The 12,321-nt window shown below is 50.3% G+C and overlaps 1 protein-coding gene across 1 annotated transcript; it reads left to right on the forward strand.

Moving 5' to 3' along the window:
* Window positions 1–10: 10 nt before the first annotated feature.
* LOC104914285 (CUB and sushi domain-containing protein 2-like) lies at window positions 11–12,321 on the forward strand. The gene is made up of 6 exons (XM_031556793.1): window positions 11–333; window positions 2,943–3,116; window positions 5,427–5,609; window positions 9,708–9,884; window positions 10,189–10,368; window positions 11,586–12,321. The coding sequence occupies exons 2-6, from the start codon at window positions 3,068–3,070 to the stop codon at window positions 11,765–11,767; spliced, it is 771 nt and encodes a 256-aa protein (XP_031412653.1). The 5' UTR covers window positions 11–333; window positions 2,943–3,067; the 3' UTR covers window positions 11,768–12,321.

Below are 12,321 nucleotides of genomic sequence, written 5' to 3' on the forward strand. Positions count from 1 at the left end.
AAAAAAAAAAAACCACCCCAAACTGTGGAATATATCCTTGTGGTTTCTTCCCCTTTTCCTGCTCATTTTTTGAAGAATCCTTTGTTCTTTGTTACACCCTTTGTTTTGTACTTTTTTGTTGTTGTTGTTGTTGTTTGTTTGCAGTTGTAAACTGTACTGACCCCGGGCACCTGGAAAACAGCATCCGTCAAGTGCAGCCGAGTGGTCCTCACAGATTCAGCTTTGGAACAACTGTCTCATATCAGTGCAGCCATGGATATTACTTACTGGGTACACACGTCCTTACCTGTCAGGGGGATGGCACTTGGGACCGTGCCCTCCCACAGTGTCTTTGTAAGTTCTTCAGAGTAATACCTGAGTATTAGGGCTTCCAGCCCTGCTCCACAAACCTGCCACGCGTTTGCATTCCATGCGGCTCTCCTGGTGCTCACCTGGCTGAAAGCTCTTGTAAGAAGTCTGAACCCAGAGCCCTTTGTAACCACGAGAATGTTTCTGGCCTCTGGGTCCTGCCCACAGGAGGGAAAGAAGAGATTTGAGGAGAGAAATCTCTTCAGACAGAGATTGTTTCCCTCTGCAGGGGAGGCAGCTCACACTGGTTCCGTGTGGCTCCAGCAGAAATACTGTGGGTAGAGAAGAGAAAAATCATTTCTGAAACACAGACCTTCATAGGGAACAGCATCAATTAGCCTGACCAACGACAGAGTGTATTTAGCTGGGCATGGCTGAGCTTCACTCCACCCACTCATCCCCATGGCTTCAGGGAAGGGAGATGGCATTGTGGTGAAACACACCTGGACTTTGTTCTGCTGCAAAGCAGGTGGTAAAGAGGATCTGTTTCTTGACTCTTCCTTTACATTTTTTGGCCTTTCTCAAAGTGTCCTGGCCCTGTGTGCCACTGTGGTTTGCAGAGCAAATTGGGAGGTTCAGGGCAGTGATTTTGGCTTTATTTCCAGTAGTGTAGAGGACTTTACATGTAGGAAGACACAAAATGCCCATATGGGTCATGTGCTGCAGTAGTAGTGCCTCACCCAGGAGCTCCCCAGGCATTGAATGGAATTCAGTTCGATTCAGTCAGTGGGATTGCCCCCAGCACAGTGCTGGCTCTGCAGGACAGGCTCTGCTCTGCCCTCAGCGTTTGCAGCCAGGAGGTTTGGCCCCAGGAGCCCAAGGCAGAGCATGGGGAGCTTTCCTGGGATGTGAAAGTCATCCAGGAGGAAATGAAAGTGTTTTATGGGGTCGGTATTGCAAGCAGGCAAAAAAAAAAGCCAACAGCCAGAACAGAGACGTGGGGCTGTGCTGGTATTTCCTTTATAGAGGCTAAAGCAACTGTGATCTCCTGTCACCCAGCATAACAAATCACTAAAGCAGTCAGAAATGGAGCTTCTTAAGTTTGAATCAGCTGAGCTGTTCCAAAGCCACTACCAATTCTTTTCTCTTGTTCTATCCTCTGACACCGAGTTATAAGCAGGAAACTTTGGCACGTTTTCCTTTGCTTTTGTTAGCAGCATACCACCTTCTCGTGTTTACAGCACCCTGCACAGGCCGTGGGGAAGCGACAAGTGATAACCACGTGTTAACACAGCTGCAGGGGCTCCAGGCGAGCAGTTGCCTTTACAAACCAAAATCTGCTTCCTCGGGCTGCTCCAGCCCACAGCTGCTCAGCTGAGCAAAAGGGATCTCCTTCCCTAAAATGCTGAACATCCATTGATTGGGAGGATTTGTGGGCACTTTGGAAAGCCAGGTCAGTTCTACAACTGATATCTGGATTCTGCAGGCGTAAAAGCTTGGAGAGATTTTTGCACATCTCTGTTCTCTGCGTGTCAAAGTCAGGATGTGCTCAGTGCTGAAACCTGGATTCCTTCCAAGTGTTTATAGCTGGGAACCCAAAATTAGTGGGGACTTTCTAAAACAGAAGCTAAGAAGCTTGATGCTGGAGAGGCTTGTGCTGAGAATCTTGTCTCATGCCTGGTTTGGGGGGGAATAAAAAGCAGAGCTGATCTCCTTTGAGGAGTGGGAGAGAAGTCCAGGAAGGAGAGCACATGGGAGCTGAGCCCAGCACATCAGAAGGAGCAGTCTGCCTGCTGTGTACATAAATCCCTTAAAAACCTCAATACTGCCACAGGTTTTAAGCTTAGCTGAGTCTGCCGGAGTATCTGTTATTAAATTGTTAGTTACAGTGTGAGTTTAAGTATTAGCTATCAAACCCATTTCTTTGCAAAGCGTCCTTGGTTTTAGTCACAGCTCTGCGCCAATATATTTCAACGCCCACATGCCCAAACAGAAGCGTGCTCTCCTTTTATTGAGGCATACATCATGTTTTCTACCTAATGCCAGTATTTGTATTTTTAGACTCTAGCAGAGGGAGAGAACATATCCGTTACGGATGCTTTCCTTCAGCAGCCGAGCGATGCGTGGTCTTTAGGCTGAGAATGCTCATCCAGACCTGTCTAATAGCCCCTAGATCTGTCGGTATATTTGTCAACACCCTCGCTGTCTCCGCTTTGATTGCCAAGCTAAAGTAAACCTATTAATTATTGTTAGCGGTGCTTCTTTACTGGTGATGGCTGAGCGAGCAGCGCTCGGAATCCGCCGGGATAATTTGCTCAGGTGTGACACAGCATCGATTACAGCTCTGTGCTGCCGGGACAGAGCGGGGGGTGAGGATGTGCATGGAATGGTTTGAGGTTAAGAAGGGTTCTCTGAGGAACGTGCAGATGCCTGTCGGTGTTCGGGCAAGGCAGCGATGCGCAGCCCCTCAGCGGGGTCTGTGCCCTGCACGATGTGCCCTCAGAAGGAGGCGATGCAGGGTCTGCTCTCAGTGTGAGCCCATCCCCTGGGGGTGGGCATCTCTGGGGCAGCTGCGTGGGTTGAGCTACAAAGTGCCAGCAGAAGCCCCAAGCAGGTTCCCTCGTGGCTGAGGCTGTTGCATCTGTCTCTCGCAGTGGTCTCTTGCGGGCACCCGGGCTCGCCGCCCCACGCTCAGATCTCGGGTGACAAATACACCGTCGGCTCCGTGGTTCGCTACAGCTGCCTGGGGAAGCGGGCTCTGATCGGCAACTCCACACGCATGTGCCAGCTGGACGGGCGCTGGAGCGGCTCCCTGCCACACTGCTCAGGTGAGCTGGGCGTGGGGACGGGCTGCAGCCCGAGGGGGGACAGCAGGACAGCTCTGCTGAGTGCAGGAATGCGAGTGCTGCGGAGGGAGGGGTTGGATGGCGGGATGCTGAAAATCACCGTCTTAGCTATCAGGTCCCCTGCAACTTGGATGATAAGCACTGGCAGAGTGTAAAGCACTCGGCTTGCAAGAGGAGGAATAAATCACTGCAGCAAATGTTTGTGGCAGGAGGTGTACTGCAGCCTGCTGCTTTACAGTTTTCTCTGTACAGGGCGAACGTGTCTTGTGAAAAATTGGGTTCTTCCATCCAACTGCAGTATCCGACCCTCTTTTTCATGTGTTCCAGAAAAAGAGCATGTGTGGCCCCTTTCCAGGGCCTGGCATCTGCTGTTGAGGCACCACAAGTTGTCCCGGCTCTCAGCACATCAGCTGGGAACAGTTTGGCATCAGGATTCCATCTCTGCTTCCGTGCCAGTGAGAAAGGGTCTTGCACTGAAAACGTCCTGATGAGCCAAAATGTCCCTAAGGAGACAAATCAGAGTTGTGGGGGATACAAAGGGATGTGCTGCCAAGCCTTCTTGAGATCAGGGCACTGGGATCCCAGCTGACGGCCTCCAGTGGGAGGAAAGATGCTGAATAACTGGAGGATGCTGTGCAGAGCCCTCTCCATGCCATCCTGTCAGTCGTTCCGTGGAGAGCAGAGTTGCAGATAAAATGAGAACTTAGCTGGAGCAAAGCAGTTGGGACAAGTGTTAATTTTTAATTATGCCACTTACACTTAGCTGCTGTACTTGACCAAGTTTAACCTCTGCTTTGGAAAGCGAAAAGAAATCAGGCAGAGTCGTCCTCCTATTCAGAAGCTGTGTCTGCAGAGTGGAGTTCTTGATCTGTAGCTGCTCTAAAGGGTTTTCTGCTCTAGTTCATGCTCCTTCCCCCTGTGGTTTTCACTGTCTCTCCTGTGATGTTATTGGGTGGATGTTTGGAATGCTCAGCATTACTCTGAGTTTCTGCTGACATCTGTTGTGTGTGATTTTTCTTAAGGACATCACGGCAGCAGTGTTGGAGCAGTGCTGATGGGTCCTGGTGGGTGCTGCCTGCACTGGGGCCCCATGAACACCCTCAGAACCAGGGTTGAAGATTTCTCCCCTCTTATTACACCAAACTTGGGTGGTACAATGACCAAAGCAATGAGTAATTAAACCACTGGTCACGTTCCTTTACTGTAGCAAGAACACACAAATTTGGCCTGGTGCTTCATTTCCCTGTGCCCTCCTACTCTGTGCCCTTGCTGGAAGCTGGGGCAGGAGAGCAGAGGCTCATGGCTCTGGCTTTTGCCCAGGGGAGGTTCTCCAGGGCCCTTTCTCAGCCCAGGGTGGAAGCTGAGAGCAGAATAGGTCCTGACTGTCTCCTGCCAAAGGTTCTCTGGTGTGCAGGTCTCTCCAGTGTGATGACAGCTTCTGCAAGGTGAAACAAAGGATTTTGGTCCAAGTCAGCATGAAGGAAATGCTGAGCCTGGAGCATTTTCCCCCTTCTCTCTAAAAGCGAGTGTTTTTCCCCAGATGATGAATACGTTCATTATATTTTACATTACATGTTACACTGCAAAGGTTGTACCTGCAGCAAATCGGAGCAGGGCCGGGAACTGGGACCTTCCTTGTGAGCTGCTGGAGTGAAATTGTTCTTTCTGGCTTGGGGCTCGCTGTGTTTACACAGATCATTAGCAGAGAAAGCCAAGAGCAGGCGTACGCGGTGCGAGCCCAAACCAGACAGCGAGGAGGTGGGCATTTATCCAGCCTGCTCCAGCAGCCCCCAACGAGGCATCCGCTCCAGCTGCTCCCTCCTCCCATCCCCAGACACAGAGCCAGCAGCACAAAGTGTTCACAACTTGTACCAGCGGATGGTTCTCAGCTGGATCCCTCTCGCCTCTGCGCTCCAAACCCAACAGCTTCTTGTTTTGCAAATACAATGGGGCTCGCTGAGGTGGCCTGGAGCATGTTGTAATTTCTGCTTGGAGGGAAACCATCCACATGACTGATGCTGGCAACCAAGCTGCTGTCTGCTGGAGCAGCTGCCACGGCAAGCAGCTCCAGCTGGTAGGACTCCATCTTGAGATGCAGGAGTTACGGCCAGATTTTGCAACCTGCTTACAAACAGCGGGCTCCCAGATTCGGGGGACTTATCACGTGGAGCTAAATTGAGTCAGCCACACGATCCCAATCTCAGCGTTGGTCCTCCGAAAGTGCAGGTGGGTGAGAAGAGCCGTGCCCTGAGCTTTGCTTGCTCTGATGGTGTCATGCTCTCTTCTTAACAGGAGGCAGCCAGGGTGTGTGTGGCGACCCGGGGATCCCATCGCACGGCATCGGGCTGGGGGATGAGTTTGGTGTGGACAGCGTGGTGAGGTTCAGCTGTGAGCCTGGCTACACTCTGAGGGGCTCATCGGAGAGGACGTGCCAGGCCAACGGCTCCTGGAGCGGCGTGCAGCCCGAGTGTGAAGGTATTGCTCCTGCACTGATCCCAGCCGAGCTGCTCACCATGGAACACATCGAGGCCAGGCTGGATGTGGCTCTGGGCAGCCTGGGCTGCTGGTTGGCAACCTGCACATAGCAGGGGGTTGGAACTGGATGAGCGCTGTGCTCCTTTGCAACCCGGACCATTCTGTGATTCTTTGTGTCTGTCCATGTCGTGAGGCAGCCTCAACTCTTCACCTCCCAAACATCCGTAGGGCTGCATTTAGCACCGCTAAGTAGTTAATTGATGCTTTATCAAAGAAATGCGTCAGAGTGAGTGATGTGAATAGCCTCAAGCCTGTGTTAAAGCTGGGACTGGCACGTGCAAGAGTCATTTGCGTTGAGCAGAAATGCAAAGTGCAAATTATGAACCAGTAAGCAGATTCTTGTATCAAAAAAAACCCAAACCTCTTATTTTTCTATTTGAAGGAATCAAGTAAGGCCCCATCATCCAATGTGGTAAACCCCCAGCCAGGTTCTCTGAGCTGTGCTGCTTACTGCTGCTGTTTTATGAAAGTGTTTAAAAATCAAATGGAGAAAGAACAAAAGCCAAAAAGAAGCAGGATACCAAATGCGAGGAGACCTGGGCAAGTGCTTCTCTCCTGCTGATTTGAAAGCCAAAAGCTCAGAGAGAGCTTGTAAATGAATTGGAAATTTATTCCAAATTGATGGAGCTCTTGATTGAAAAGACACTGAATCATGTTATTAATACGCTCAGGTCTTGGTGGTTGGGGTTTTTTTTTTCCCATTCTGTTTTTTTTCTTTCAGTAGGAAGGTTCTTTTCATTAATCTCAGCATAAATAACCCATCAGGTTCCGGAGGCACCAAAATACGGATCCCTGGCGGATTCTTTTTTTTGTACTTTATGAATAATAATAACATTATGCCCATAATGTACTCATTTAACGTTAAGTGCTGACTGGCCAATATAGGAAAGCAATTTGCAGCGATGAGCAGCGAGCTGTGTCTCTGTCATTTGCATTCACAGCAAGTTGCAGGCGCTGCGAGGTGTTCTTATGGCTGCACTTGGAGCGTTGCATTCAACTTTCTGGAAACAGGTATTTATAGGAGAGGGGTTAATTTGGGGATTGAATTCAGGCTGAAGGAGAGTGCTCTGAGGGCACAGAGCTGCTCGGGGGGAGTGGAGGAGCCCCAGCTCAGCACTCAGTGCCTCCGTAGGGCATCAGCCATCCAGCTGAGCAGCTCTCAGCCCTTGCAGTTGAGCACAGTTGGAGCTGATGGGGCTCTGCAGGCCACTGGCACACACCTGCCTGGGGTTCGGTGTAAACTGCTCTCCAGATCAGCTGCAAAGTGAGCACAGGGGCTCAGTCTGCTCGGCTGCAGATGGATGTGTAAGTGCAGAGAGGTGCAGAGGACAGCGTGCAAATCCTGCAGTGTGGATGGAAGGGGAGAGGAGCTCCAGGCTGAGGGGAGGGTGACCTCAGGCCCAGCAGTAACGAGCGCCTTTCACCTGCTGGAATATTTCTGTGAAAACCAAAGGAGTTTGGAAACAGGAGGGAACCACAGCTGGTTTTTCCAAAATGCACAAATGGTGTGCAATTAAATTAATTGGAGGGACGCATCGTGGGACTCTGCTTCAGTCAGTTGTACGCAGCTCTGGTTTTGTTGTGCCCACTCAGAGCAGCTCCCTTTGCTTCCTAAAAATCACAGATTTCAGGCCTCATTTACCATTGATATGCAGCACGTTTTGAAGATGGAAATTGCATTGTAGTATTTCCTTCTTTCTCCTCCTTCCTGCCCAACTGGTGCTCCCAGGGGCAGTGCAGGAGGGGCCCATTGTGCTCTCCTGTACACTCCCTCCTCCTCTCAGCTGAGCAGAATATTTGTTTTCGTAATGTTTATTGTTTCACCAGATGAATTAAAGCTGCATCCAAAATGAGACGCAACCCTGGCTGCTCTTCCTCAATTGCAGAAGACAGAAATGTGTTCATTTAAAGCGATAATGGAGGGAAGGAGCTGAGTTTTGTCTCATCCCAATCTGACTGCTGAGGACATGGGAGGTGGCAGGGCTGGGATTTGGGCTCAGGCTGCTTTTTTCTTTCTGCGTAGTTAGGTGGAATGTGGGTTACTGGTTAAATTAAACAGCATGGAAATTACCAGCCCTGGAGGGAAGGCTGTGAGGCCCTGCAGGCTGTGCCTGATGTGTCAGACATCATTAGGAGAGCGTCTCAGCCGGGTGCTCCGATGGCAGCAAAGTCCAGAAGGATCAGTGTGATGAAGGTGAGGTCAGTGAGGGACACACAGAGGACGCAGTATTCACATGCCACCTAGAGCAGTCAGACATGCACTGTGCTGTGTGATAGCAGCTCCCAGCCTGCAGTCTTTCCTCCTGCATGACCTGAGGAGCAGGATGCTGCTCCTTGCAGGTGCCCTCCTCCTCCTTAGCATCAGAACCATCAGTGCTGCGTGGGGCTGGGAGTGTTCAGCTCCATAACAGATGAACAGCACTTCACCTTGCCCTCCATCGGTGCTGGTTTGGTAAAAGAATAGAGCACAGCCCTGCTAACAGGTGTGTGGAATGGAATCACGTTAATTACTGCTGATCTCTGGAGCATCCCTGGGCTTTGTAGGTTTGTGGGAGCAGCTCTGGCTGTAAGCAGAAGGCCGAAGTCCCACCGCCCCAGCATGGTGCTCCCAGAGCTGCTGGGTTCTCAGGCTCAGGAACACTTCAGGTGTTTGGTTCCCCCTGTGCCACCTCCTGTTAGAGATGCTCGGAACCAGAGTTCTCATCCTGCTTGGCCTGAAGCTGTTGAGAAAATCCCACTCTCTGGGCAGGCATTGGAGGTGTGCATGTGCTGGTGGGGATGGAGACCTCCTGGGATGCAGCCCACCCCTCCCCTACTACAGGATGGTCTTTGGGTCGTGGTCACACACATCTCCCCAGCAGCTCTGAGCACTCTTTGGTCAGCAGGCAGAGTTGCTTTGCTGCTGGTGATGCTCTCCCTGGTGTTCCTCGTGGCACAGGGTGCTCTCTGTGTCTCCAGCAGAGATACCCATTGCATTCAGCAAGCCATCCAAGGGGTTTGCACAGAAAAGACATCCTAAAAATAACTGCAGGAACCAAATTTATTTTTGATAAAGGAGCAAACTGAGAAACCTCGCGGTGGGGAGTTCTGCAGTAATCATTTCCTGAAATATTTCACTGGTTAAGAAGTAGCAACTCCAAGAAATCCCTATTTGATGCAGCTGATTTTCAGGTTATTTTCTTGAATTTTGACTTAGTTTAAAGATGATTGGGTTTGAAATGCTTCGGGAGATGTGAGTGGATATGACCGTGGGACTTCCAGGGTCTTTAGGATTTATACTCAGAAAAACAGTACCAAAACCAGTTTCCTTTTGGGGTCTCATTCATTTTTCATCTCCCACTGAAGCCAAAGGGAATTACTTGCCCACTTTCTGCTCACTTGAGTGATTCGATCCTATATATATTTAATCTGTGATTTTAAAAGTTTAAGCCTCTTCATCCTTATGCTTACAGCTTCTTTTGCATCTGGACCACAGGTAGAGGGAGGGAGGGAGGAGTTCCCTTCAGAGGTCTGGGAGCCCGTGGCCTGAGCCTTTCCTCAATACCTGGGATTTTCTTTGATGTCCTGCAATTTCAGTGTAAATGAGGGCTGATACAATTATTGCAGGCACTTATTTTGCCACGACAGTACTTTGTGCACCACTCTGAAGCCCTTTTATTGCTGCGGTGCCTCAGACATAAAACTTGGGTTCTGGCAGACCTCTAATTGCATCCCACAGCCTTCTCTTCCCCTGGAGAGCACAGTGGGAGGGCAGTGCAGCAGCAGTGCTCAGTGCAGGGCAGCAGCTCCGGGCAGTCATTCCTTTGAGGTCTGCAAAGCCATGGGTTCCCAAGGGGCACCCACCTCCCCAGGGTGTGCTGCAGGGCAGAGCTGTGGGACCAGCTGGGAACGAAGTCAGCTCTGAGTGGTCTGGGCCAGTGGCTTTGCAGCTAATCTCACTTCTAGGGCAAACAGTCGATTGATTGCAGGATGGAAGCTTTATTGATTTGGTTTTTCATTCGTTCAGTCTTGTAGTAACTCTGCTGTTTTGCTTTCCAGTTATCTCCTGTGGGAACCCAGGCACCCCCAGCAACGCCAGGGTTCTGTTTAACGACGGCTTGGTTTTCTCCAGCTCCATCATATATCAATGCAGGGAGGGCTATTACTCCACTGGTGTGCTGAGCAGGCACTGCACAGTGAATGGGACGTGGACAGGCACCAGCCCAGAGTGCACAGGTGAGCACTGGGATGGGCCCCTGGGTGCCAAACTGGGAAACGCTGGCACTGAGTGCTCACAGAAACTCAGCTGAGCTGCCTGGTACCAGCCGTCCCTCTGCCTGCAGCCCCTGTGACTGCCTAATGGAAAACTCTTGCTCTGGGTTTGTATTTTCCAGCTGGCTGAAGGGAGCTCTCTAAGTTTTCTCCACTTGCTGCAGCCCAGCTTTGCAATTAGGGGGTCGCATCCTGCTCTGAAAAGTGTTTGGGACCATGAGATGAGGGATGGTGAGGCCAGAAATGCTTCTTTCTCTTCTTTTGGCAGTGATCAACTGTGGTGACCCAGGTGTGCCAGCCAACGGCATTAGGCTGGGCAGTGATTTTACCTACAACAAAACAGTGGTGTTCCAGTGCATGCCTGGGTACATGATGGAGTCGGACAGAGCATCCTCTCTGATGTGCACAAAAGACCGAACCTGGAACGGCACCAAACCTGCCTGCAAGGGTAAGGCTGGTTGGTGTAAATGGTGGAGGATGTAAGTTGTACGTGCCACGAAGGTTCTGGAGGTCTTTTCAATCCTTGATGATTCTGTGGTTCCATGAGCTGCAGCGCAGTGCCTGAGCACACCTGGGAGTTTCTCGGTCCTGTCGTTCAGTCTTTCTCCCATGTTTACAGCACTTACCCCATTTGTCAGCAGAGCATGAAGACCGTGCCAGCTTTAGGTCTATCAGTCATCACAACATGCCTGGGAGGGAGGGAATTGCTATTATCCCTACGGGGAAAAGGGAAAGTGGAGCGCTGAGAGCTAAGTGACTCTTCACAAGAACTCAGATCAGCCTTGAATGGGGCTTTCTGTTTCACAGGCACACACTTTCTGAGCATCATCTGGAAGTCTGGAAAATGTTTCTTCAAACTCCTTTCATTATTTCTCCATTCTGAGACTGCCTTTGTAATTCAGAGATAGGAAAGGGAAGTAATAGAACAGTTGTGGGACATGCTGGATCTCTTCTGCCAGTGTTTTACTCTCCCACCACGTGTAGATAAGACTTGCAGCAGCATCTCTGTTCTTCTTTTACAATCTGGAAAATTCAACTGTCAGGATTCTGATGTATGCAGACCACGTAGAAACTTCCAAATTTACTCCAGTTCCTTCAGAGGCTGTAAAGAGCAATTCTCACACTCCTCTTTCATTCTCACCACTGAGCTAATGTTGCAGGAGCAATACAGAATGTGGCCACAGTCTCATTTGGAGGCCAGGTTGATTTACATGAGCTTAGCATCTTTCCCAGTGCTCCCCTGAGCTGAAAAGCAAAGCACTGCAAAAATGTCACATTAAAACACCCTGGAGTGAGTGAAATACAGACTGGTTATTGATTCAGCTGCTAATCTGAGACTCAGCCAGGTTGTCCAAAATGCATGAATCTTTCAGGGAGCCTTAGATGAGTTTTCTCACTAAGTCAGGCTGGATCCTTCCTTCACTTGGAAGTGAACACAGACTCAGAGATCAGGGATTCCGTTAATTCCAAGTTTCAAAGTAAAATCCCAGGGTTCACAGCTGCACGCACAGCTGGGGAAGTTTGCACAGCCCCCTGCAGGGCCGTCCCAGGGGCCGTTCTTTGAGAGCAGAGCGTGACTTTGATCCTAAGTGAATTTGCTTCTTAATGGAAATAACTCTGCTGAGAAGCGGAGGGAGCTGCAAATTGCCTTTGTTTTTCATTCAGCCATCGTCTGTAAATCCCCACAAGCCATCCCCAACGGCAAAGTGGTGGGCTCGGATTTCAGCTGGGGCTCCAGCATCAGCTACGCCTGCTTGGAGGGGTACCAACTGTCCCTGCCTGCCGTGCTCACCTGCGAGGGGAACGGGACCTGGAGCGGGGAGATCCCCCAATGCTTCCGTGAGTAGGCAGCCCTGCACATCCACGGATGGGTTGGGAGAGGGACAGGGCTGAAACGCCTGGATGCACTCACTCCATCTCTTTGTATGTAGGCGTGAGGTCAGGTTTGTGACAGGTGTGAACTCCTTGCGTGTTCGTGTTTGCGTGACGTCCTTAAAGCTCGTGGCTGTTTGTCCAGGTGCCTCCTCGAGTTCAGTGATGAGAAAAGCCCTTTGACAAAGGGCTCTGTGGAGTCGCAGCAGAAGTTAGGAACGTTTTGTGAAGACAGAGCTTTGGCTCTTGGAAACCTGTGTACTCCATTAAATAGCTAATGCAAAAAATTAGTTAAACGTCTCATAGTGATAAAGGCAGATTTGAGTTTCTTTTCTTGGCTGAATGGCTGGCAGCTGCACAATAGCCATTTTCGTATTAAATCACACAAAGCCCTCACTGTGTTCCTTGCACCCTTCCCTGGATCTTGTATAATTAGTGGGCTTTCTGTGTGACATGGAACCACACAGCAATTTGACATCATGCAATTAGGGACACGTTTTAAAGCTAAGCATGCTGCCAGGGGGGAAAA

This window comes from Meleagris gallopavo, chromosome 25 (assembly GCF_000146605.3).
Source record: "Meleagris gallopavo isolate NT-WF06-2002-E0010 breed Aviagen turkey brand Nicholas breeding stock chromosome 25, Turkey_5.1, whole genome shotgun sequence".
Lineage (NCBI taxonomy): Eukaryota > Metazoa > Chordata > Aves > Galliformes > Phasianidae > Meleagris > Meleagris gallopavo.

Bases quoted from the DNA above. Each gene is read 5' to 3' on its own strand.
- LOC104914285 (XM_031556793.1), top strand. From the start codon at position 3,068: ATGTGCCAGCTGGACGGGCGCTGGAGCGGCTCCCTGCCACACTGCTCA. The intron at 3,117-5,426 runs GTGAGCTGGGCG...TCTTCTTAACAG, and splicing joins CTCCCTGCCACACTGCTCAG to GAGGCAGCCAGGGTGTGTGT. The intron at 10,369-11,585 runs GTAAGGCTGGTT...TTTTTCATTCAG, and splicing joins CACCAAACCTGCCTGCAAGG to CCATCGTCTGTAAATCCCCA.